This window comes from Phyllobates terribilis, unplaced genomic scaffold, assembly GCF_046119375.1.
Source record: "Phyllobates terribilis strain yellow unplaced genomic scaffold, ASM4611937v1 Scaffold_11__3_contigs__length_659146591, whole genome shotgun sequence".
Lineage (NCBI taxonomy): Eukaryota > Metazoa > Chordata > Amphibia > Anura > Dendrobatidae > Phyllobates > Phyllobates terribilis.
The window spans coordinates 309,176,341-309,203,357 of NW_027362771.1; the positions used below are offsets into that span (position 1 = coordinate 309,176,341).

Genomic DNA, 27,017 nt, shown 5'->3' on the forward strand with positions numbered 1-27,017 from the left:
CATCCCCTATATACAGTATGAGACCCTACACACAATATGAGCTGCTACAATCCTCCAATACACAGCGGGAGGCCGCACAGCGCCATCTATACACAGCGGGAGGCCGCACGGCGCCATCTATACACAGCGGGAGGCCACACGGCGCCATCTATACACAGCGGGAGGCCACACGGCGCCATCTATACACAGCGGGAGGCCACACGGCGCCATCTATACACAGCGGGAGGCCGCACGGCGCCATCTATACACAGTGGGAGGCCGCACAGCGCCATCTATACACAACGGGAGGCCGCACGTAGCCATCTATACACAGCGGGAGGCCGCAATCTATACACAGCAGGGGGCCGCACGCAGCCATCTATACACAGCGGGGGGCCGCACGCAGCCATCTATACACAGCGGGGGGCCGCACGCAGCCATCTATACACAGCGGGGGGCCGCACGTAGCCATCTATGCACAGCAGGGGGCCGCACGTAGCCATCTATGCACAGCAGGGGGCCGCACGTAGCCATCTATGCACAGCAGGGGGCCGCACGTAGCCATCTATACACAGCAGGGGGACGCACGTAGCCATCTATACACAGCGGGGGGCCGCACGCAGCCATCTATACACAGCGGGGGGCCGCACGTAGCCATCTATGCACAGCAGGGGGCCGCACGTAGCCATCTATGCACAGCAGGGGGCCGCACGTAGCCATCTATGCACAGCAGGGGGCCGCACGTAGCCATCTATACACAGCAGGGGGACGCACGTAGCCATCTATACACAGCAGGGGGCCGCACGGTGCCCCCCAGAGACAGCGGGAGGCCGCACGCAGTCATACACAAATACATTAGAAACACAAAAATACATATAAACAGACATCACACAATGATATCGGCCTTCACACTCTCACCATTCCCCGGCTTGGCTCCAGCCGTCCAGCTCCTCTCCGGTGCAGCAGTGCAGGGTGCACACTGCGTGACGTCATGCTAGCAGACACGGCCACGCACAGGGCCGTGTCTCATAGCTGTGACGCGGCCGGGCCAGCACACAGGGAAGTTAACAGGTGCCCGGCCGAAGAAGAAGCAGCGGCCGTGCGCAGCTGCTGGGGGAGTAGTCCGGGGCACCCCACGCCTCTGCCTGCCGGTATGTGCCGCATTGGCGCCCACATATTATAAAGAGGGCAATCGGGCCATGAGTCCCCCGGAGCCCCGGGCGGTAGGCCAGATTGCCCTCATTATAATCCACCTATGGCACACCCTCATCATCACCCGCCTCGACTACTGCAACCTCCTGCTCTGTGGCCTCCCTTCCAACACTCTTGCACCCCTCCAATCCATCGTAAACTCTGCTGCCCGACTAATCCATCTGCCCCCCGCTATTCCCCGGCCTCTCCTCTCTGTCAATTGCTTCACTGGCTCCCCATTGCCCAGAGACTCCAGTTCAAAACCCTAACCATGGTATACAAAGCCATCCACAACCTGCCTCCTCCATACATCTGTGACCTAGTCTCCCAATACACACCTGCACACAACCTCAGATCCTCACAAGATCATCTTCTCTACTCCCCTTTTATCTCATCTTCCCACAATCGCATACAAGGTTTCTCCCGTGAATCACCCCTACTCTGGAATGCTCTACCCCGACATATCAGACTCTCGTCTACCGTGGAAACCATCCAAAGTAACTTGAGGACCTACCTCTTCCGACAAGCGTACAACCTGCATTAACCATCACTCCACCATACCGCTGCACGACCAGCTCTGCCCTCACCCATTCCTTGTAGACTGTGAGCCCTCGCGGGCAGGGTCTTAGCTCCTCCTGTACCAGTCGCCGTCACGTTTTGTTCAGGATTAGTGTAATTGTTCTTGTATGTATACCCCTTTTTCACATGTAAAGCGCCATGGAATAGATGGCACTATAATAATAAATAATAATTTTTGCACTCATCTAGAAGACTTCTAGACATACTGCAAAATGGTAGAATATTTTTTTACACTATTGAGAGAGTTGCTTAACTTTATATTTAGAAAGCAGATGAATAATTACAAAAAAAAAATATAAATATATAAGAAAAGTGCAAAGGCGTACATAACCATTAAGGACTATCAGGTGCAGAGTGGGCTGAATATGTCTGCTCAATTGTATTCTTTAAACTGTGATTTTCTGAAAACTACTGCAAGTGCCAGCACCTGAATCCAGGTCTCCGTCACTACTTTATACTACGCTTGGGTGGGGGGGGGCATAAACCTGGTGATAAATTTATTTAAAAGGGAATCTGTCAGAAGAATTTCACCTCCAAACTATTTATATGTGAATGTAGATCTTTTAAAGACAAGTCCAGCAATACATTTACATGGCCAGTCCATTCCTCCATTATTGAGAAGTCAGCGTTTGAATTGATATGCAAATGAGGCTGTAGATTTAAAGCCTCTGTCACTCCAGCTCTATTCCCTGCCCAGAATCACTTCCTCCAGCTTGATTATAAGTTCCTTTGCCTAAAATCGCACAGTACAGGAGCTATCAGTTAAGCAAAAAAGGTAGTGCTGGGCGGGGAATAGAGCAGGAGTGTTGGAGGCTTCAGATCTACCATAATTCTTCAGCCTCATCTGCATATCAATTCAAACACTGATTTCTCAGTAGTGGAGGAACAGACTGGCCATGTAAAGGTATTGCTGGACTTGTCTTTGAAAGAGCTACATGCGCATATAAATAGTTTGAAATCCTGCTGACAGATTCCTTTCGGAGGAACTGTCACCATGTCAGAAATGGCCAATTTTTGCCCTTTTACACCTGCTGCTCCTGAGTATTCTGTTTTTTCATTTCTGCCATACAGTTCCAGAGATACAGGCCTTTTAATTTTGTGTTACTTTCTATGGTATTTAGAAGGGGGTTTTGTTCACAGGGTAATAACGCAGTGCAGCCTAAAGGCACACATTGCTCAGATAATCCTGTGACATCATAAAGACCACAATAAAAGAGTACTAAATAAAAAAGTACCCATATCTCTGAAATAGAGCTGTGAATTTAACAAAAAAAAAAAACAACCAAAAACCCGAATGCTCAGTGGATCAGCAGGAATAAAATAAGCGCAAGAACTGGCCATTTTTCATCTCGTGACTGACCGCTTTAAAGAGAATTTCTGCTAATGCTACACTTCGTGTTAATTAAGGTGAAGTATCTTCACAACACCAGACCACCCTTACCTTGCTCAGCAATTTCAATTTCCCGACGACCAAATTCCGCCTGCTTGATGTTTTTCACGCAGAAGTCACTGCTGCCCTTGGAGTTCTTCTGCTGTTTGTCCCGCGGAGAGGTCTCATCATCTGAGCTGTCTGTGTAGGAAGCAGCTAGTGAAAGAGGATATAATCAGCAAAGGCAAAAAAATATATTTTTTTGCCTCTTATGATAGCTGTTCAGAAACATCTGAACAAGATAGTTTACTTTGCTTGATCTGCTAGCACACTTATCAATAAATGAAGTAGCGAATTACTAAGGAATGAAGGTCGGCTCCTAAAGCATTACTGGAAATGAACGTGTACCAAGCTGTAGTGCCAGGCACATAAGGGGAGGAAGAAATCTGGAATATGAAATATCCACGACTCTTCTATTAACAGTACAATTGTATTTTCAGATATAGGTGATGGATCTGAGCTGTAATGACCGGTTATTATACTTTGCAATGTGACGGTACTCCGCTTCTATCTTGATTCTCACAAAAGTGATTGTGAATCCTTGAACCTCCACTTTGTTTTTAAGTCCAAATGTCTGTGTTGATGAATTGCATTATATATCGGCACAGCATTAAACAGTTACCTGTATGAGTTACAGAGCGCCAAATTCCCCTTTACTTTCCAATACAAGAAATAGTCAGATATATGCAGATTTATGGGAGATGATCTGCTGTACCCACCAGCAGCCACTAATCCCAGTACGCAGCGGTGGGGTCCCAGTCAGTACACTACTTACATCCGGCTGCTGATTGGTGGGGGGGGGGGGGGTCGGGTGTCGGACCCCCATCGATCTGATATTGATGATCCAATGGAGGAGTCATCAATATCACACTGTCTTCTCCACTATTCATCTCAAATGCAGTTCCATGCAAACAGAAAAAAATATTTAGCTTATTTTTTTATGTAGACTTAACTTGGCCATAGACCTAAAGACTAGGGTTGAGCGAGTATGTTCTGTCCGAGTATGCTCGGGTCGAGCTCCGAGTATTTATAGCTGCTCGGTGATAAGGTTGAATCGCTCCCGTGCATGATTTGCAACTGTTTGGCAGCTTTATTACATGTGAGGAATGTGTAAGAAATAGACATTCCTCACATGTAATAAAACTGTCAAACAGTTGCAAATCATGCACACGGGAGCGATTCAACCATATCACCGAGCAGCTGTAAATACTCGGAGCTCGGCCCGAGCATACGCACCGAAAGGGGGTTAATAGAACATACTCGCTCAACACTACTAAAGACCTCTCAGACCATCAGCAATTCCTCCAAACCAGTGTTTCCCAAACCCCATCCTCACAGCCCCCAACACATCATGGTTCAGGATTTCCATAGTGTTGCACAGGTAAGAGAATTCTTGATGTCTTGATGATCCTTCCATCACCTGTGTGATACTAAGGAAATCCTCAGAACATGACGTGTTTGAGGCCATGAGGACTGGACTTTGGGAAACACGGATCCAAACCCTTACTCCAGCACATGTTCTTACTTGGGAGAGAGCAGTAAGGCTTAAAGGGGTTTTCCCATGAACAAAAGTTAATTTTAATAATGGTCTGTGTCTGACCGTGTAGGGAACATACCACATCTCCTGGGCAGACATTACAGCTGAAGATCACAGAGGATTAATTTTGTGAGGTAAAACATTTCCCTGCCAGTTAAACAATATTTTACCTCACAAAATGAATCCTCTGTGATCCCCTGCTGTAATGTCTGTATTGTCTTTTCCTTCCTCCCCTGCCCAGGAGATGTGGTATGATCAGACCATGTCTCTGTACGGTCAGACACAGCCATGGAGTAAAATGCACTTTTGTTCATAGGAAAACCCCTTTAACTCTTATCCAGTGAAGGACCGGGCCATTTACTCCCAGGCACATTTTTGTTTTTTCTGTACATGTGGTTAAAGAGCTGTAAAGAATTCTCTCGTTCGGATATTCTAGTACTTTTTGATACACGGGGCTTCATCTTTAGGTCACTGTCCCATTCGCTTTTTTTTTTTGTTTGTTTGTTTATACTGGGATGATATCGGTGGGAAAATATGGGAAATAAGTTTAATTCACAAGATTAGTAAAATACAATTATTTTAAATAATGGACAATTATTATGGGGGACAGGGCTAGTAACAACGATCACCACTGCTCATTCCCAATTATCTCCTCGTCCATTTGAGCCTTAAGACCTAATGCAGTCATATTGTGGCTCCATGCAGCGCTATAACCTCTAGACAGGTGTATTGAGTCTTATATAGTATCTCTGATTTCATACAGAACCTGAGGATTTTTTGTGAGATTTAATACAAATAAAAGGATGTGTCCCATTAAATAGGTATTTGCAAAAACCACTTATTCCATCTCAGAATATTGCCGCCCCACACAGCACATGGGGCCCTGCGGCTCAGTACTGTGGAATCTTGGGATTTTTTTTAGGAGGCAGAAAAGAAGATGATTTATGACGGCTGTGGTGTTTGACTGGTTGAGAGACTTCTGCATAAGTGACTCCGTACTCCCTGCTTCTGACACAGCGCTGCCCCCATTGCCTAAACCAATGCCATCTTACGTTTTGTATCTTTTCAGAATGGCTGAATTTGTAGTTAAAGGCAGGACACCATTGCTAAAATTTATTAACCCTTTAATAACAGTCAATTTGGACCGTGACAACTTTTTTTTTTCTTCATTTTTCAATTACCCCATTCTGAGCGCCAAAACTTTTTTAACTCATCAATGTAGCCATATGAGGAGGTGTTTGGAGGAAGAGTGGTCTTTAATGGCACTTTTTACAGCATTCACTATGCAGTATAAATGACATGTTAAACTAATAGAAGCACTTAGCTGACAGAATTTGGAGACTTCCCTAGGCCCCCAGCAGCCATGGCACTCATGGGCATCCTTCAGTTGAATTGCAGCTGAACGATGATGAATGAATGCCAATGGGAAAAAATAGAAAATGCAGAAAGAGCTCTCTCCTGCATTTAAAATTAATTTTCTCAGGATGTATCATCAGCTCGCTGTCACCTGCTTTGCCAAGGGCGTTGCACTCCTGAAGGCTGACCGTACAATCCAATGGCATTGTCCACATTGCTGGCCCAAACGGTGCTCTCCCCAGGCTGCCAGCACGGGAGAAATGAAGGGGGACTAAGGCTGGCAGGATCCAGGAATCAAGTAAAGCATAGGGCACGCTCCTTGCCTAGGTAGTCGGCCATGCTGGAACTGTAGGGTGAGATGGTAACCTAGGAAACGAGCTGTACACTATAGAGAGTTCCTGACAACGGAGGGCTAAATTGCAAAGTTGCTTGTTTTTACATGTGAATGGTTGGAATCATTACTATTTATCTTAGTTATGTCTAAGTAGCCATAATAGCAGATATGATATTCTGTAAATTATCATTTACAAACTTTTTAAAAGAAAGTTTTGCAGGACCTGATGCATGTTGTGAATCACTGTTTGGATGACAGTCACTGATCCCTCTAAGCTGCGTGTTTGACACCGTGCAGACAGTTATCGCCCTTATCGGGTTCATTGACCTTATTAGAATGTGGTTTTAACTCTCTCCTTCCCAGAGCACACAGATTACAGATAACCGTGCCATCACAGCTATTAAAATGAACACAAGCCAAGTGCAGATTTATGCCCATGTGAGTAACTCAGCACTGCGACCTTGTATAGGTCTGTAACAGCAAATTCTTTCAATTTAACTACTATTGTCAGAAAAAAAAAAGCCTAAAAAATTAATTCCAATAAAATAAAGCAAAGCTGCTGAGCCGCAGACTTTCGCTGAAGTTAAGTGAGTGACCGGGGATTAGACCATGCAGAAATATTTCCCTGAAGGCCAGTCGTCAGCAAGGCTCTGTCCAGGAGCGGAGCCTGACCTGCAAATCCCTGTGAGACAGGAGCCTGGCATTTCCCGGGCTAGATTCCCACGTTGACCTAAAGCCCTAGAAATCTGTGCTTAATAAAGGAGTGACATTGACAGAATATCTGCATGAGAATGAAGAGAAAAAGGCCAGAGCTGGAACAGATCAACCAGCTAGAACTGGATTTCCATCAGATGAAAAAAAGCCAGATCCTGTGACCAGCATCTTATTAGAAAGCGTCTCGCTTCTATCTTACATTTCTGGCAATGCAAAGGATAAGCATGGATTAGAACAGCGTTATTACACTCCAATGTTCATTATCATCGGCTGCTGTTCTCTAATACACTGTATAATGTGCAGACAACAAGCATGTGCTGTATGTGGCCTAATGAGACCATCATCTTTAAGGGTTCATCTCATGAACTTGCCCTTTCAACATTCATTAAAGGGATCTTGTTGTGAGAGTCATGCTGTGTGAACCATGGTCAGCATGAATCAGACAATGGCTGCATTGTAGCCATGAATGGTTTGCTCTGAAGTGCTGCAGAGAAAACATACTCTGGAAAGTCGACCGGGGACCAACCAGTCCAAGACAGATCGCTGCTGGCGCAGCCCCGCTCCCATGCTTTTGACTGACTGGTCTCCACCACACACTGAGGACAGATTGCTGCTGGTGTCGTCCCGCTCCCATGCTTTTGACTGACCAGTCTCCACGCACATACGGAGGACAGATCGCTGCTGGCGTCGCCCCACTCCCACACCTATACACACATCCCTGCTGGTGTCGCCCCGCTCGCATGCTTTTGATTGACTGATTCTCCCTCCACACACACGGAGGACATATCGCTGCTGGCGTCGCCCTGCTCCCATACTTTTGACTGACCAGTCTCCACACACCACACCACATCACACACACTCTATGGGAGCGACCGGGGATCTGACAGATTCTAGCTAGCCAAGAACAGCTTTTTGAAAAATGTTTTGTTTGAAACCCTACAGTATTTTGGAGTAGAACATACATAAGACTGCAATAATGCAGCAATTCTTGCTCCCTGTAGGTTCGGCAGTAAAACCTCTCCGTTCTGCCAGTGTAGACACAGGAAAGCAATTGTTAACCTTGAGACCCAATATTCAGAGGCCTCCTAAAATCCCTTGCCTGCCTATAACCACGAAACTAAATGCAACAGACTTGCTAGCTTAAAGGGATATTCCCATCCTAATTCTGGCATGTCTACATGATATGCTAGAAATACCTGATAACTATGGGTCCTAGGCGACCCGGGTTTGCCCATAACCCTTTGCAGATTCCCGTTCGTCGCCTTCCCTGTTGAATTAAAAGGTGATTGCAGTGGACAGGAATTATCCGCCAGCGGATTATGGCATATTCTGTATGTACAGTACAATTGCTTAAAATGGGCAGTATTTTGCATCAGTATTAGTAAGTAACAACCAGAAGTGGAACATAAAGCAAAATGGTATGAATTGTAGCTTTTCTGTGTTTCGGACCCACTCCTGGCTTCATCTTACCGAAAGCTATACCTAGAACTGCACCGCCCAGGCTCTTACCGTGCGTCTCAAGTAGAACGGCTCTTGTCTAGATGGGATGGGGCCTGCGGCACTAGGTTCCGTAAGGACCATAGTGTTCTTGCTTTTTACTTACCGGAGCTGTAACTGTCCGTTGAGGATTGGGATATAGAGCGGGATAAGGAGCGGCGTCCAATCTTTGTTGGGCGTTTATTAAATTCTCTCTTCTGGTCCGCAAACTGGATCTGCTGCGATAAATACAAAGAGAAGCTGAATCTATGGAAAAATACCGTACATATCATTACTGCAGATATAATAAAACCAATGCCTACACCGTCATTACAACCTAGTTATATCATAAGACGTAACAATATATACTTCACTACGCCAGAAACTGAGAAAACCGAATTAATGAATGATCCTAACCAGTATCGGTGGAAAACATTTCACACCCAAACATCAAGGTCTGATTAGAAAATGCAGAATGCTGTGATCACAACCAAGGCTGGACGGGGTGTAGAGAGGGATGAATCCAGTCCAGTATTATCTGTATTTTTCATGAGCCCATTCACTTAAATGGATGAAACTGTTCATAGCCAAATAGCATAAGTACCATAATTCAAAACATGACAAATCAAGAGAAAATCCACAGCGCCAAAAAACACAATAAAACGCACGTAAAAAACTCAAGTAATCTAACTATTATTTATTGTTATAGTGCCATTTATTCCATGGCGTTTTACGTGTGAAAAAGGGGTATAATACAAGAACAATTACAATAGTCTTAAACAAAACATGACGGCGACTGGTACAGGAAGATCAAGGTGCAGAAATTGTGCAACATCAAAAATCCGCCACATTCTCATCATGTGAACGTGGCCTTAGTACGTGTGGCATCTCTTTTTCACGGATATTATAACCTATGGTGTCATACAAACATCTGCGTTTTTACATGGACCGTGTGTCCGTACAACACACACTTAGACATTTCCATTTTTTTCCGGCAGCATGAGTGACAAAGGCCAATACAAGTCTATGGGTCCGTGAAAAATAAATACAGCACACGGATGGCATAAGTGTACCGTCCATGTTGAACACAGCAAAGTATAGGAGAAACTTTATTATTTCTATCTTTATCCACACCAGAAAACCACTGATAAACAGGGATGGTAAAAAAACACAGACATAGGGACCGTACACTGATGACAGATCCAAAACCCTGATGACACTGGTACCGTTTTTTCAGAACTACATTGAACAATTTCTATTCCAGCAAAAATATATTAAAAAAATAGAGAAAAGCATTTAATTCCATGTCCACTGCTGTGACCCACATCTATCTGGGGAAAGTGGTGGTCTATCACACCACTATCCATGGAAAGGTGGTCATGCATGCAAAACTCTTTATTCATTTGTATGGGAGTTCTTATTCAAATGAATAAAGAGTTGCACACGTGCGGCCATCTCGCCCCCTTTGGCCGAAGTATAACCGGATCCTGTTCCATTCATGGAATATCGTCTGGACAAGCCACAATTTTCTGATCAGAATATCCCTTTTAATAACTGAATTTAACAAACCAGCCAGTCTCCCGATGAAGCAACCTGCAATTGAGAAACCGCAAGCTCAATGGCATTGTATTTTATATGTAAGCATGTTATTATAGGATAGGAAAAAAAAAGGCCTGCCTCTCCTGTAACAAGAACATGGATGATCACCAACCCCCAATTCTGATCAATCCTTCTCTATTTTCGATCATGTATCTGTACTTGGCTACCTGCATTTTCCCACTTCCCATTATATAAGCACTATACCGTATAATCAGACAAATAACTGATAAGAGTTCACGGTCTGTGATGTAACAAATCTCGCAAAGCAAGGTCATAAACCTATGTACACACATTTAAGCACTTCCATAAAAGTGGAGCTGTAAAAAATGTTTTCAAGCAAATTATTGTGTGGAAAAGATTGTATGTAATTATAGAATTTATACAGTCTATATGGCATCAGGTAAATTAAACCCCGCAGTATGGGACTACATGCAGTTTGTAGGGCATCTGCGTTGGAGGCTGTGTCTCATTTCGCATGGTGCAATGCTACTTTATTTTTCCAACAATTTGGGCACATCTGCAGAACGCCGTGTACCCCATGATAAGACAATAGGGTCTGCTGGGCACCACTGGCGTCTGGTGTGCAACAGACTCGTCTGAGCTTTAATCCAAGTTTTCTGCTCCAACAGCCTTGTAAAAACATCCTACTACCCATTTGTTTCTACTAAGCATCCATAATAAAGTCAAGGAGATAAGTAGGCCTTCAATGCTGCCCTCACCTGAGATTTCTCGTCCACCTCAACATTGACGTTGTATTTCTTTCGGTTATTCAGCATTCCGAGAGACCACCAAGAATCTGACATCCTTGTGAATGACCTGGGCACAGGGAAGTCATGTTTTATACCCAAGAACCCGCTGGCTCTGGTTTCACCCTGCTTTATCTTTTGGACAAAATTGGACTTCCTACCCCCCAAAGTTAATGAGGCATTCCAGAATTCACTAGGACATAGTTTGGTTTAACAGCCAATTACACCAAGACACATTAACCTCTAAACGCTTAACAGCAGTTCCTTACAAGGCCCTAACACCAGCCCTTTATCTTTATGTAAGCAGTGCTCGCTGTAATTAACTTGTACATTAGGTTAATTTTAATGTATGAGGCCCGCAGGTGGTCACAGCTTTACAAATGGACACCCACAACCTGTCCTACAACACTAATTTACCAAATGGCACTATTATGTTCTCATATAAAAAAGTCACATTACAAAAGAAACATGTGCCAAAAATTCTCAATTTAAAGGCCAATACATCTGAAAGAGCTGGTCACTTGATCTCTCAGATTACTGAAGCTGAATTATAGCGTGCTCACTCACACAGCCATATGTATGGCCACTATTTCAATTCACATGAAGACTAGTGATCACAAACCTGGCTGTGTAATTCAGCGCTTTAACCATGATCGCTCCTAAATGGCAGACACTGCCCATGTCCTGAGCTGCCCTTCTTGCCTTTCAGTTTGCATCCACATAGCTATATGGCACTGGCAAAGTGTCATTGGGAAGGAGTACGGGCTTATTTGAAAAAAGTAACCGATCGTTCCAAAACGCGTTAGCTCTGAACTGTTGTCCAACAAATAATAGATTCTTTGGTGGACATCCAGAAGAACCCACACCTTCTAACTACATTTCTCCTGGATAGCTTCAAAGCCACTCAACCCCTTTAGATCCAGTCATCAGGCAATCAAACGTATTGTGCCTATTTAGGTGTGTTTTAATCTACTCTATTTCATACTTCTCTACTTTTTACCCCTATGATCCCTATTTCACGTGCAGTGCTAGGGCACAAATCCATGTTCTGAAAAATTGCAATGGCAGCACCCAGGGCATAAAACATGGTTTTGTCAGTCATAGTGCATGGCCATAACCCTAATTGTGCCTACACCATTCTCCCCATCCTCTACATAGCACTGTCAGAAGATAGTCCAGCCTGCTCAGACTTCAAACATGGACCTCAAAAAAGTAAGATGTTCTGCCCGACCACTGCTGCCACATTAATCCCACACATTTCTGGAAGTTTCCATACTTCATGAAGAAAACTAATGAAAAGTGGATTATGTGGCCATAGAGGTACGTAGCTAGAATGATTACAAATCCAACTGTAAGGGCCAATAGCCAAGTATAAGGCAGGAAGGAATCAATTAAAGAAACATGGAAAACCTTTGCTACGACTGACAACCTCTTTTAATCCCACTAATAAATATCGGACAATCGGTGTTACATTTTCAGGTTTAAGATTAGCTTTATTCTAGTGTATGCCCCATCTTATTTCTTTTTTCAGCGTTATCCTAAAAGAATAACAATATACACTGATATAAGCAAGAAGCTACTTATCCCAAGCACAGATAAGTCGCCAGCAGTCTGACTGTCCTACTACCTTCAGGCAAACAGAACAGTTAATGGGAAAGTGCAGAAGTCAGAAAGCTTTTCATTTCTAAAAGCAATTATTCTCCCCAAATCCATTTACGGTTTGTAATCTTTGTAGGAATGTCTTGGATAGAGTTTCAGGACAGGAGCAATAAGCACATCCCTGCTCCCCGTCCAGCACACAAACTCCACAAGTCACGGAATATATCTGGCCATGAAATACATACACACGTAACCAGAGCCACAGACAAGAATGATGGAGAGAGCTAGCAGCGATTCTGGACAAGCCTTATTATCCCGGTGTCACGGTCTGTGTGGTCCTGATCTTCCAGCCTGGCTTTCCACAAGTGAACAAACCCGCAAAAGCGTGTCTGATGATCAACACCAATGCATAGAGCATTAACCAGAGAAGGGTCCGGGCTCCTCTCCCCAGCACACCTGAGCTATCTGCGGTCCTCCACATTCCCACATATCTCCTCATCATGGAGCTCACATTACCTCTGAAGAACTAGGTCGCAGCTCTCACATAAGGAACTTTACAGGGAAGAAACTGCTGCAGTTACATCAGAATATCAAGAAGATAATCAATGGAGTTTATAGTCTTTTGGCAACAGGTTACCAGGAGACTATGAAAAGCTAAATTAAATCATTCCTTGCTCTGCAATCCCACATACTTTTAATAAGAAAACATATTTAACCATACGGATCTTTAGAAGTTAAGCATTTTAATAATCTAGAAAGAATGCCTCTATACCTCTAATCCGACCCCCCTGGACCATAACTCCACCTGCAGACAAGCCAACAACCCCATTGGCTAATGGCCAAAAGATTGTTAACATGTTACCAAGCTATGTCTAATGACGCCATGTACCCCATGGGTGGTTAGAGGGGGTTGTTCCCTAATTAACTTGTCTACTATCCACAAGAAGGTGATGAAAGTACAATGGCCGAGAATGCCATTTATGGGACAACCCCTTTTAGAAGGGGCATTCTGTCCCAGAGATGTAAATTAGTGCAATCATTGTGTATAACAGGCATTCGCAAGCCATCATCTGATCAGAGTAGATCCAGACCCCAGCTCCATTTCCAGGACGGAGATGAAGGATGAAGTTGAAAACTGAGGCGGTGCTCGGCGTGCATAATAAAGCTGGGGGTCTCCTGTAGTGGGAGCATGGGAATGAATATATGAGCAATATTGCGACTTGGTAGGTAGGCAACTAGCAGATCCACCAAATCACTCAAACCACCAGTTCACTTCTCAGCATTTTGCTAAAAACTTAATTGTGTGGAAGATTATAACTAGCTCCAATGGTTAGATTGATCTAATAGATTGTCCTTTTGTAATTCTGGTATTGATTGAAGCTTATTACTTCAATGGAAAGTCAGCATTCATTTTATTATGTTGTTCATTGCACCAGCCATCAAAAGCTTATGCAGGGAAAAAAAAAAAAATGTATATAATAGACAGACAAGGACACTGCTCAGTCAATTTGTCTTGCTGTTGTGCAAGTGGAACAGACAACCAGTAGAAATAATAGGCAATTAGCAAGACAACCCCTATAAAGAAGTGGTTCTGCAGGTGCTGACCACAGACCATTTGTCTATTCTCATTCTTTTTGGCTGTTTTGGTCACTTTTGCATTTTGTCATTGCTCTCAGCCCTAGTGGTACAGTAGAATGAGGCGGTGTCTACAGTACAACCCACAGAAGTTGCTCAGGTAGTGCAGCTGTTTAAGGATGGCACATCAGTGCGAGCTGTGGCAAGAAGGGTAGCTGTGTGTCAGAGTAGTGTCCAGAGCATGGAGAAGATACCAGGAGAAAGGCCAGCACACCAGGAGGGGGCCGTAGGGGGGCAACAACCCAGCAGAAGAACCGCTACCTCCTCCTTTGTGCAAGGAGGAACAGGAGGACCAATGCCAGAGCCCTGCAAAATAACCTCCAGTAGGCTACTAACATCCATGTGTCTGCTCAAACTGTTAGAAGCAGACTCCATTAGGGTGATATGAGGGCCAGACGTCCACAAGTGGGTGTTATGCTCACAGCCCAACACCGTGCAGGGTGATTGGCCTCTTCACGGATGAGAGCAGGTTCACACTGAGCACATGTGACAGATGTGACAGAGTCTGGAGACGCCGTGGAGAGCGATCTGCTGCCTGCAACATCCTCCAGCATGACCGGTTTGGCAGTGGGTCAGTAAATGGTGTGGGGAGGCATGTCTTTGAGGGGCCACACAGCCTTCCATGTGTTCGCCAGAGGTACCCTGACTGCCATTAGGTACCGGGATGAGAGCCTCAGACCCATTGTGAGACCATATGCTGGTGCGGTTGGCCCTGGGTTTCTTCTGATACATGACAATGCTAGGCCTCATGTGGCTGGAGTGTGTCAGCAGTTCATGCAAGATGAAGGCATTGATGCTTTGGACTGGCCTGCCGTTCCCCATACCTGAATGCAATTGAGAACATCTGGGAAATCATGTCTCGTTCCATCCACCAACGCAACATTGCAACACAGACTGTCCAGGAGATGACTGATGTTTTAATCCAGGTCTGGGAGGAGATCCCTCAGGAAAACATCTACCGCCTCATCAGGAGCATTCCCAGGCGCTGTAGGGAGGTCATACAGGCACGTGGAGGCCACACACAATACTGAGCATCTTTTCCTTGTCTTGAGGCATTTCCACTGAAGTTGGATCAGCCTGTAATTTGATTTAACACTTTGATTTTCAGTATCATTCCAAATCCAGACCTCCATGGGATATTAATTTTGATTAACATTGATCATTTTCATGTTTTATTGTTCTCAACGCATTGCACTATGTAATGAATAAAGATTTGCAACTGGAATATTTCATCCAGTGATATCTAGGATGTGTTATTTTAGTGTCGCCCTTTGTTTTTTGAGCAAATATATATATGTGTACACACACACACTTAACAGTGAAGATAAGCCCTGGTCAGAGGGGGTCTGGCGGCAGCTTAATCACCTCCCCTCTTTAAAAATAAAAATGCATACTTGACTTGGCTGAGCCAAACATGCATGTGTATGGTAGTGACACTAATTACTAAGAAATGCAGCTACAGATAGAAGACAAAGATTCATGAATTGACATTTCAAAGACCTGCAGCCCATATATGTGGGGGTGATGAAGGCTGATCTTACTGACAGATTCCTTTTAAAACACTTACCATCCTTGTTTCCAACTCTGCTCATCTCCTGCATAATGTGACCGCAGTTGTGACTAGCCGGCTCACACAGCATTTTTGTGTTGGCCAGAAGTCATTTTGGACCATCAACTCTCTCTCCCCCCCATACAAAGGAAGATCAATACCCAGAAGGCATAATAAAAAGGAAGAACCAGATAAAAGGCACAAATAGTGCAAGTATGTATAAACAACTGAAGCCAATGGTTAAAATGAGGTGTTTCAGGACTCAGGGGCTCCTTTAACTGAGCGACAGAGAAAGATTTGTGGTTTACTACTTCTTATCATAGGTACATCTCTTGCACCAAGATCCGTCAGACCGCTTATATTGGAAATCTACACACAAGAATGATACTCCTGGGCTCGGAAGAACATTCATGTGTTTTCAAAAGTTAGAGTGGAGAAAGCTGCTGCTGGACATCGCTGGCAGAGACTTACCTGCTAAATTACAAAGATTTGGGTATACACTTTAAACTGCCTGATCTTCGTCTCCCGTGACATCCTCTTTAGGGGCGAGAGTCCGTAGCCCCCATACACGTCGGTGGTGTGATTGGCCACTGGTCTATCAATGGGTTTGGCAGTCTTTAATCTAATGTGTATGGGGACCTTTACAGTGTTATAGGTGGATTACAAGTCATTATAAGCTAGAGTTCAAAGATAAGTGCACCTCTCATTTGTCCTATCAGCAAAGGGATGAGTGTAGTCTGCAAAGTTCAAGGCACAGAATAGGACATCCTCAAAATTAGATTGTGGTTGGCTGAATCCATCTACAGTCTGAACTGTACAGGAGGGGGGGGGCGGGACCAGAGATGAATTGACACAGGCCAACTGCGGACACTAAACAAATGCTGATCGGATACATGCAAGCTGATTGCTGGTCATCTCAGTCTGCTTAGATACATATATGGGCACACAATGAGAGCTAACAGTGTCATTCTGTGCAAGCTTAAAGGGACTGTCAGCACAAAATGATTGTTCAGTAAACTACAGGCGCTCGGTGCTTCAAGGCGGGGCCAGTCATTTATATAAACCTTCCCACCTGCATGGTCTCCATCTCTCTGCCCTCTTCTGAATCTATGAAGCCAGAGCTGTCAATCAAAGAAGAGGGGGTGGAAATAGAGGGAAAACAAGCAGGTGGGAAGGTGTATATAAATGACTGGACCCACCGTGAAACAAAGTTAAGCGGGACTTCGTTTGTACAGTCATTCTGTGCTGACACGAGTCCCTTTAAAACTATTTCACCCAACAAGTGTTTGCAGCCTGTTTAGAGTGGACGATAATTGAGAAACAAGCACTTTTTGGATTACTCGTTCTCAATTGTTAACCACTCTAAAAGCACCCTAACAATCACTCCACAGCATGACATAAAAAAAAAAAACTGCAGGTTTTACAAAAGGGAACCTGTCATGTGAAAAAATGATATTAACCTGCAGATCTGGGGTTAATCTGCAGGTTAATAGAGCTCGGAGGCTGCCTGGCAGCAAGGCTCTTGGTGCAGGGGCCAGTAAGAAATTAACTTTATTCCTCCTGGCAGCCTCTGGCTTTCAGTCACCGCTCAGCATCATAGTGATAGCGGCGCTGACGGATAGCTTTAAAGTGCATCAGTGCTGAGCTGGCTAACTGTCAGTCAGTGCCGGAGGGTTACAGTCTCCGCATATGTACTGAGCAGTGACTTAAGCAGAGCCTCTATGACTGAAAGCCCCAGGAAGCTTCAGAACTTTATTAACCTGCAGATTTACCCCATATCTGCATGCTGCTAGCGTTTTTTTTACATGACAAGTGCCCTTTAAGCATGTGACAGTGGCCTTATTCCCCTCTCTAAATGAGAAGGTGTGTCCAAACTTTTGGTCTGTACTGTAGCTCATTATAAAGATTTTTCTGTATTTTCATGACTTTGAAAATTGTACATTCACACTGAAGGCATCAAAACTATGAATTAACACATGTGGAATTATATACTTAACAAAAAAGTGTGAAACAACTGAAAATATGTCTTATATTCTAGGTTCTTCAAAGTAGCCACCTTTTGTTTTGATGACTGCTTTGCACACTCTTGGCATTCTCTTGATGAGCTTCAAGAGGTAGTCACCGGAAATGGTCTTCACTTCACAGGTGTGCCCTGTCAGGTTTAATAAGTGGGATTTCTTGCCTTATAAATGGGTTTGGGACCATCAGTTGTGTTCTGCAGAAGTCAGGTGGATACACAGCTGATAGTCCTACTGAATAGACTGTTAGAATTTGTATTATGGCAAGAAAAAAGCAGCTAAGTAAAGAAAAACGAGTGGCCATCATTACTTTAACAAATGAAGGTCAGTCAGTGCGAAAAATTGGGCAAACTTTGAAAGTGTCCCCAAGTGCAGTTGCAAAAACCATCAAGCGCTACAAAGAAACGGGCTCACATGAGGACCGCCCCAGGAAAGGAAGACCAAGAGTCACCTCTGCTTCTGAGGATAAGTTTATCCGAGTCACCAGCCTCAGAAATCGCAGGTTAACAGCAGCTCAGATTAGAGACCAGGTCAATGCCACACACAGTTCTAGCAGCAGACACATCTCTACAACTGTTAAGAGGAGACTTTGTGCAGCAGGCCTTCATGGTAAAATAGCTGCTAGGAAACCACTGCTAAGGACAGGCAACAAGCAGAAGAGACTTGTTTGGGCTAAAGAACACAAGGAATGGACATTAGACCAGTGGAAATCTGTGCTTTGGTCTGATGAGTCCAAATTTGAGATCTTTGGTTCCAACCACCGTGTCTTTGTGTGACGCAGAAAAGGTGAACCGATGGACTCTACATGCCTGGTTCCCACCGTGAAGCATGGAGGAGGAGGTGTGATGGTGTGGGGGTGCTTTGCTGGTGACACTGTTGGGGATTTATTCAAAATTGAAGGCATACTGAACCAGCATGGCTACCACAGCATCTTGAAGCGGCATGCTATTCCATCCGGTTTGCGTTTAGTTGGACCATCATTTATTTTTTCAACAGGACAATGACCCCAAACACACCTCCAGGCTGTGTAAGGGCTATTTGACCAAGCAAGAGTGATGGGGTGCTACACCAGATGACCTGGCCTCCACAGTCACCAGACCTGAACCCAATCGAGATGGTTTGGGGTGAGCTGGACCGCAGAGTGAAGGCAAAAGGGCCAACAAGTGCTAAGCATCTCTGGGAACTCTTTCAAGAATGTTGGAAGACCATTTCTGGTGACTACCTCTTGAAGCTCATCAAGAGAATGCCAAGAGTGTGCAAAGCAGTCATCAAAGCAAAAGGTGGCTACTTTGAAGAACCTAGAATATAAGACATATTTTCAGTTGTTTCACACTTTTTTGTTAAGTATATAATTCCACATGTGTTAATTCATAGTTTGGATGCCTTCAGTGTGAATGTACAATTTTCAAAGTCATGAAAATACAGAAAAATCTTTAAATGAGGTGTGTCCAAACTTTTGGTCTGTACTGTACATAACAGGTTTATAAGGACTTGCTTGTATACAGCTAACAGTTATTCTAGGTGTATGGCCACCATAATATTGGATATATACCTGGCATTGCTAGCAGCACTCCTTACAACAGGAAGGGCTTTATTGAAGTCTATTCCACAAATGGTATAAAACAATGGCAATGACCTCTGCTTGACTTTGTTACATACATAAAAAAATGAAAAACATTTCCAATAAAAACCTTTGAAAAACAGTACCAAAAGTTTGAAAGAGACTGGAGGCTCTGGAAACGGAATGAAATGCAACATTAAATCGTAAATTAAAATCAGCATAGCAAAAAAAGATTTTCACTAACATGTATGCATGACATACTAAAGCTGCATTTTCACACAGATTATCATGAACGAGCGTTCCTAGAAACACTCGTATAATGATATTCTAGCAGTGTTATGAGGCTGCCGATCACTTGAACAAGCAAAATGCTTGTTCGTTGGGTGAAATGATTTTCAAGCTAGCTTAAAAATCAAATCTCGGCAGCACATCATCCTTTTAAACAGGATCTGAGCTGCCAAGAACAATCGCAGCCTATGTGCACTGAACGATTATTACAGACAGTGCATATCTGCCTGTGTACACACTTATAAACGACCACAGGGTGGGAAACATTTGCTGATCAGCAGTCGATCACTTCTTATTACAGACCCTTAGTTCTGCCAAGCTTCTCTGCCCTCATCTCAATGCTAATGTGGCCTCCCGATTTCAAGGGACGCTGTTGCTCTCCCAGGATTTCGGACAACTTTGGCAAAAAAAAACCTTCCATAGAGCCAAAGAAAAAAAAGGAACAGGTTCTGAAAAACTTTCAACAGTTTAAAAAGAAAAAAAAAAAAGTTCCAGCTGTGGCACAATCACCTAAGAAGTTACTAACTCAAGGTTAAGTATACTCCTTTTCCTTTCAAAGTACATTGTGATAACATTATCATAATTAAGATTAAGCAATAGTACTATGCCTTCATGACACAGAAGGACATTTCCAGGTAGATACAAAGGTGTTAATTTGCCCTCTGGCCAACACTCATTTAGGCAACAGCTATTCTCTCTATGCCCCCATGCACATGTACTCTCCGTTCAAGAGAGCACGCATGTTTTTAACAGGGAGTAAACCTCTGCCAGACTGCTTTGGTGGTGGCTTATTTTCCCCAAAAACAAAAGAATCAGATGTCGAAATTCAACATATCCAATCCCACTTTCTCACAATAGGAAAGTCGAGAGACCACCCTCCCACACCTCCCCCAAACAAAATTGTCGCCATTCTGCCAAAATTTGCTAACTGCTCCAATGTGTAGGCATCTTGAGACTAAAGGGGCAACCACAATTCTGTGCCAAAAGATCCTGTTAAGTTTAAAAACTGAGCTAAAAGAAAAGTAGCATGCAGTATTAGGTACTAGGACTTTACGAAGAACATTTATAGAGATTATCTGCATTTATTTCAGAATGTGAACTTTAGTAAAATAAAGAAATACTCAAAATTAAATCCTTGCATTAAAACAATTCACATTTTTTTTTTTACTAGACTTTTCTTGGGACAGATGGATGTTCCTTGTACTAATGATCAGTCATTGTGGAACGTGAATGTCACACTACAAGTCCTTCCCAGGTTTTGGCACGGCTTGTATACTTACCATCCAGTCGGGCATATTAAAGGCGGTGGTGTCTGCGGTGCTCTCCGTCCTCTCCATGGCTTCACCTGCTCAGTACAAGCAATCTAAGGAGTGTTTAAGAAAAGCCGTGTTGTGTACTTCACTGCCAAAGCCAGTGCCGTCACTCCAGGAGCTTAGGATCCAGCCTCCTCCTGCTCGGTGCACACAAAACTCCACTATTCTCCCAGATCTTGCTCCACGCTCAGGCAGCACTGTTATAGGACGCTGTGTGACATAGGAAATCTGTCCGGCCCCTCCTCACATCGGATACTAGCTCACATTTCGCCTTACACCATTGGTAGGATCTGCCCTTTGTAATGTCAATACTCTAAAACAATGACTCAATTCTCTGGCTACAAATGTCAATAAATTCAATCAAAGTCAAGGAGGAATTTACACCGCTATACTCCTTGGGTAATTCTTGGTGCACGGCTAATTGCTATAGATATACGCTAGGGAAGATAAGAATGGAAGAAGGAAAACGATCGTTTGTTAATGCAGCATTACGGAAAGGGGTCAGAAATGCTGAAATATTTGGTAAAATAACAAAAATCTTAAAGTCACTGACCGGTGAATAAAATGTATTATCTAGCGGCATCAGTCAAAGTGTCAAATATATTAGGCGGTATGTGACAGATCTTGGAGCAAGAAAAAGAATGGGAGCAATAAGGCAAACCGGTGATGGATGGAAGACTAGGTCAACGCAAATCCAAAATAGCAGGTCTTGTGGGGGGTTCCCAGTATGTAATGGTTAGTACCTACCACACGTGGTCCAGGGAAGGACAAGCAGTTAACCAGCAGACAGGCTCGGAAATCACAAACTGGGAGAAAGCAACCCCTGTCTGTATGGCTAGCACCTGAGCTACTGCAGTAACATAAAGACCTAGGTCCATCAAGTTCAACATTTCTCCCCCAAATTGTAGCCCTACACTAACACTACAGTAACTTACTTGAACTAGGCCTTACAAATGTATTACCATTTTTATTATTACAGAAATCCTTAAAAAGGGTTAACCAGGACTTTTTTTATTATTATTATGATCCTAAAAACTAACACACAGGTAGTGCTCACTACCTGCCTGCTGAGCTATCGCAGACGGGAAATCATGTGTGACAGCCGGCTCCCCGCTACATAACTGGCAGTCAATCCGCATGATGTCGGCAGTCTCGCCCTGTCCACAGAGCAGCCCGGAAGAGGAAGAGCTGCGCTGAGCAGCTGAATCGCCGGTAGCAGTGGTCAGTGACCACTCTGTGACCGCACCGGGTAGAACAGGCAGGTAGTTAGCAACAACTGGCCTGTTAGTTTTTAGGCCTATAGTTATAAAGAAAAAAATAGTCCTGGATAAACCTTATAATGCTGGCCATAACAAACAGGTGATCTACAGGATCTGATGAACCATTTATTTAACATCATGAGAACGCTGGGAGAGATGGCGTCACTAACCGGGGCACCAGGATGCACTATAGGACGTGGCATGTAAGAAGCAGTGTGAAGCTCTGGGGAACCTTATGTCCTGGCACTGTGTGTTACTTAAAGGTTTTCCATATACAAGAACTGTATCCATCCTTGCACTGTTTTTTAAATCTTGTTCTTGCACCCCTTCATAAGATTCCCCGCATACCTAAAAATAATGCTTTTTATAATTATCCCGTGCCTTATGCTAAACAGCACGAGCAGTCCGATGGGCGTCTCAGGACTCTGCTTGGCGCCTCCTGTCTCCACAGTCGCCATCTCTCCTGCTTTTGGATATGGAGGACATCATCTCAACGCAGAGTTGCGCGGAAATTTTGTGACTTTTGGCGTTCAAGGCCAGTTTCTCCCAGATCTGCCAAAATGGGTGAATGCCACAGCATGTCTTATTCATGACTGCGGAGTTCCTTATGCTAGAAATTTTACTCCATACCCTTACTGGAGTAAGATTTAGGCCACGGCCCCACTATCAGTATTTGGTCAGTATTTTTCTCAGGAGTGGGAGCCAAAACCAGGAGTGGGTGATAAATGCAGAATTGGTGACTTGTTTCTATTATACCTTTTCTCTGATTGTTCCTCACCTGGTTTTGGTTCCCACTCCTCAGAAAAAATACTGACCTAATACTGATAGTGGGGCCGTGGCCTTATGGTGAAGCGCAGGCCACTTGTCAGACGCCCCCAATTCATGAAGAGGCGTGCGCCTGTTTATGAATCAGAAGCGTCTGACCCCAACATGCCCCCTCATCAAGTGAAAAATCGCCGGTCTTGATGAATCAGGGCCACAATCTCAATTATTCTATCAGGTAAGGAGACAACATAGTGATATCTCAGTCATATGGTCTTTTTCAAGCGAGACAAGACTAAAAAGCAATAGATTATTCATGCCTCGCTTAATATAGATCATATGGCCACAACATTTGTCTTTTCACCTGATGAAATAAATTAAAAGATGAGGCTTTATTCCACCTTCAGCTCGGTGGAAGGTCAAGTCAAGTCTGCACAGAGCTCTACTTATGGTGCATAGGACGTCTCACTATACATTGTTACAGACCAAATATGCTTCTTCATGGCCCCTATATTGTCTAATGGCATTGGCCTCTCCGCAGGATAATGCCCATGCCGCACTGCAAAACATGAAGTGAATTATGTCCAGCACTCTGGGCGGCGGATATCCAGCGTATCGAGGTAATGGATAAATCCGAAATTATTTTGTACCGCATAAAAGATCATTGTTCTCAGCAGCACATCATTATCAGTATTTGGTCAGTATTTTTTCTCAGGAGTGGGAGCAAAAACCAGGAGTGGAACAATCAGAGAAAAGGTATAATAGAAACAAGTCACCAATTCTGCATTTATCACCCACTCCTGGTTTTGGCTCCCACTCCTGAGAAAAATACTGACCGAATACTGACCAAATACTGATAGTGGGGCCGTGGCCTAATGTGAACAATGACTGAGTATGTAGACCGAGTGACCTACCTGCAGTTTAGTGTAAATGAACCTTTAGGATATGTTCACATGTCCAGTAATCCTCCTTTAGAACGGATCAAGCAGCAATTAGTTGTCAAAAACAGGCTGCGAAGACATTTTTGTCTGCCTGAAAAAAACCTGATTTTAACTGGATCCGGGGTTTTTTTTTTTTTTTTTTTTACATTTTAGTCTATGGAGAATGGATCCACTAAATAGTTATCTATTTTTCTCCCATTTGAAAAGGATCTGTTTTTTTTTCTTACTGGAGGTGCAAAAACTAAATATTTACCATATACTACTGGACATGTAAACTTTCAAAAAGATCCTATTCAAATGGGAGAAAAACAGATGGTTAATTAACGGATTTGTTTTCCATAGACTTCAATGGTTAAAAAAAGAAAAAAAAAGGATTCAGTTGAAATCAGTTTTTTTCAGGCACACAAAAAAGTTCTGGGAACTACAAATCCCATTGCACCTTGTCCTTACATCACAACACAACGGGAGAGATTGTCAAAGGAGCAAGAAGCCCAAAGCTAGTTAAAAGGATCATTTAACATTGGGCAGGCTGCCCCTGAAGCAGGTGTAAAGCACATCCCAGACCAGGAACAAACCAGCGGACTGCAGGGAGGGGCAAGACGATGGTCTTACATCCCGTATAGCAGACTGCCTTCAGGAGAGTTAGCAACAGTCACCAGGTTTTTGCTACTTCATCTTAAGGTAGAATGATGTAGAGGCAGATGCCCCGATTCCAGTGATGTGTCACATTCTGAACGACATGCTGTAGCTTTGATAAAACAATGGAGGAGATTATTACTAGAATACGTCAAAACCTGCAGCAACGTACGGTAGTTCTCAATAGTCATGAGTGGTGTATCCCGGTATTCCACCACTCATTGGCAGCTTGCTGCCTATGCACAGTGTAGGCAGAAAGTGCTCAATCATTGTTGCAAGCGGTGTTATACAAAGCTGCAGCAGATAAAACACATAATTTATCAAAACTATAGCACATAATTTATCAAAACTATAGCAAACAGCCCACCAAGTAACAGCGCTGGAATCAGAATTATGCCCCTACATAATTCTGTTCTCAGATGGGGTAGGAAAAACCTGGTGACCATCTAATGGATTACGTGTGGTTCAGTCACCTTTTAAGCTAATAAGTAATTTTGGTCAAGAAAAATTAAAACAAACAAGACAAATTGTATGGACCATTTATATACTTCACCTGTATCTGTTCAATAGATTTGGAATCATTTTTTTAACACTAAAAAGGTGTGCGGGAATTACTCTCACTTTATATTTTTATTTTGCAATGTAAGATTTATTAATAAAAATGACTTCTCTCCCTAAAAACAGCATTGCTGCAGACCTACAGTATACTGCAAAGGCCCTGAAATCTATATGCCTCCAGTCTGATACATGGTACATTGCCCAGAGAGGCTTCAGTCTGTCTAACATTACATGAAGACATATAATGAATATATGCAGAGATTTCATTAGCAGTGAGTAGGCAGGAAGTTAGGGAAGAAAAGGGCTGTCACAATGAGATCGCTCTGCCTATTCTGACCGACTCCATAGAGAAAACTAGTGTCAGCATTTTGTGATTGCTCCATCTAAAAATATGAATATTACGATTTTTATGTGGATATTATCAAACTATTAAGAACTAATAGTATCAGGACTTAATCAAATGCATGGCTTTATTTTCATCACTGTGCAGTACTCTCAATCAACCACTAGATGGCGAGCAAACCATTTGGTTACTCCTAATTGAAGCGGATTGGTGTGTGGGAATCACATAACGGCAAAGACAGCGCTGAGAAAAATGGGGTCAGCAGCCACAGAAGTCAAGGTTTCACATTTTATTCCTCCTGCACATTCGCAAAGTTATGCTGAGGCATAATATAACGGGGGAGCGAACAGTGGGGTCGAGCGACAATTAATCTTTATTCAGATAAGACAAGTGCGAAAGCTGCAAATAATTAACAAAGCCGTGACATTAGTACTGCTCACCTGCAGAAGCAGAGCATTATTGAGTGAGTTTTTCCTTCTACACCCCTCGTGTACAGGCTCTGCTATAATTGTGAAGAGTGGGGTATGTTTTTCATTTTTTGCCGTTTATTATAAAACCTCTCCTCCTCCTTTACTGCGATTTCATTTTAAATAAGGATTCCTTCTGCTTTCCTCTGGGGCCCGCTCCCTGCACTTCCATGTGAATAATGGGGTCTTAGCTTGAGTGACCTCAGCTTAAGGACACCATCGTGCGCTGGAAATTTGGTGTGATTTTACAAAATCCCCTCTAGAAGATTTAAGTTATTTTTATCAGATTTAGCTTTGGAATCCGCATTTGGCTTTATGCTAAAAGGAAAGAAGGTTAGGTCTACAGGCGGACCACTGTACACCACCAAAAGCAATACGGGACATACGGAAACCGCGCATTGTGACTGCCAGCTTATTTGTTTCACAAGAAAAACTGAAGACAATTGTCAGAAACAAAAATGCAGCAGTAATTCCACATTAAAATCTGCGGTTCTGAGTTGTCTTCTGCTGCTCTGTTTTATTAATCTCAATGGAGGAAGAAAGCAGTTAAAATGCTGATAGAAATAACATGATTGTTATAAGTAAAATAATCCCTAGCTGAGATACAAAAGGCAATATAAAAAAAAAGCATAGGTTAGAAACCATATTCATTTTGCCGCAACTGTAAAAAAATTTTTTTTTTTTTTGAGGCTGAAAAAAGCACGACAGAAAAAAATGCAAAAGAAAAACGCTATGCATGAACAAACTGAGTATTCATTCATTTTTTCATGCAGTTTTCGGTCCTTATGTAAAAACTGCCCCACAAAATGCCATCCATTGTTCGCAATTGGAAATCCACCGACCGTACAGCTGCAGATTTTTCTACCAATTTGAAGTACTGATTCAATAGGTGATGCATCACTTTTCAAAATTGTATATTATACACACATACACACACACATACATAATATTGAAAAGGCTAGGGATATATATTATACACACACATTTTTATATTTGGAAAAACATGCAAGCAGCAAAATTTACTCTCTATATACGTCCCATGGGGCAATTTCCATTAAAAGTTGTAGGAGCTAAAAATATAGGTTGTGAGAAGGTCACTGGTAAAATATTGGAGGGGAGATATGTGTCACTCAGGATGTTGGCCTCAG

General features: G+C 43.3%; 1 protein-coding gene across 8 annotated transcripts in view; it reads right to left on the minus strand.

The window, feature by feature from the left end:
• The window catches only part of AHCYL2 (adenosylhomocysteinase like 2), a 107,369-nt gene that overhangs the window by 25,342 nt on the left and 55,010 nt on the right, over positions 1-27,017 (minus strand). The window contains exons 1-3 of one of the 8 annotated variants that reach the window (XM_073652526.1): positions 20,871-21,165; positions 8,723-8,831; positions 3,191-3,319 (exon numbers count right to left, since the gene is read on the minus strand). In XM_073652526.1, the coding sequence (XP_073508627.1) occupies positions 3,191-3,319; positions 8,723-8,831; positions 20,871-20,927 (295 nt within the window). In that variant the 5' untranslated portion in view covers positions 20,928-21,165. Of the gene's footprint in view, positions 1-3,190; positions 3,335-8,722; positions 8,835-20,870; positions 21,166-27,017 lie in introns of those variants that run through there. The other 7 variants (XM_073652524.1, XM_073652525.1, XM_073652523.1 and 4 more) reach the window with 7 other exon arrangements.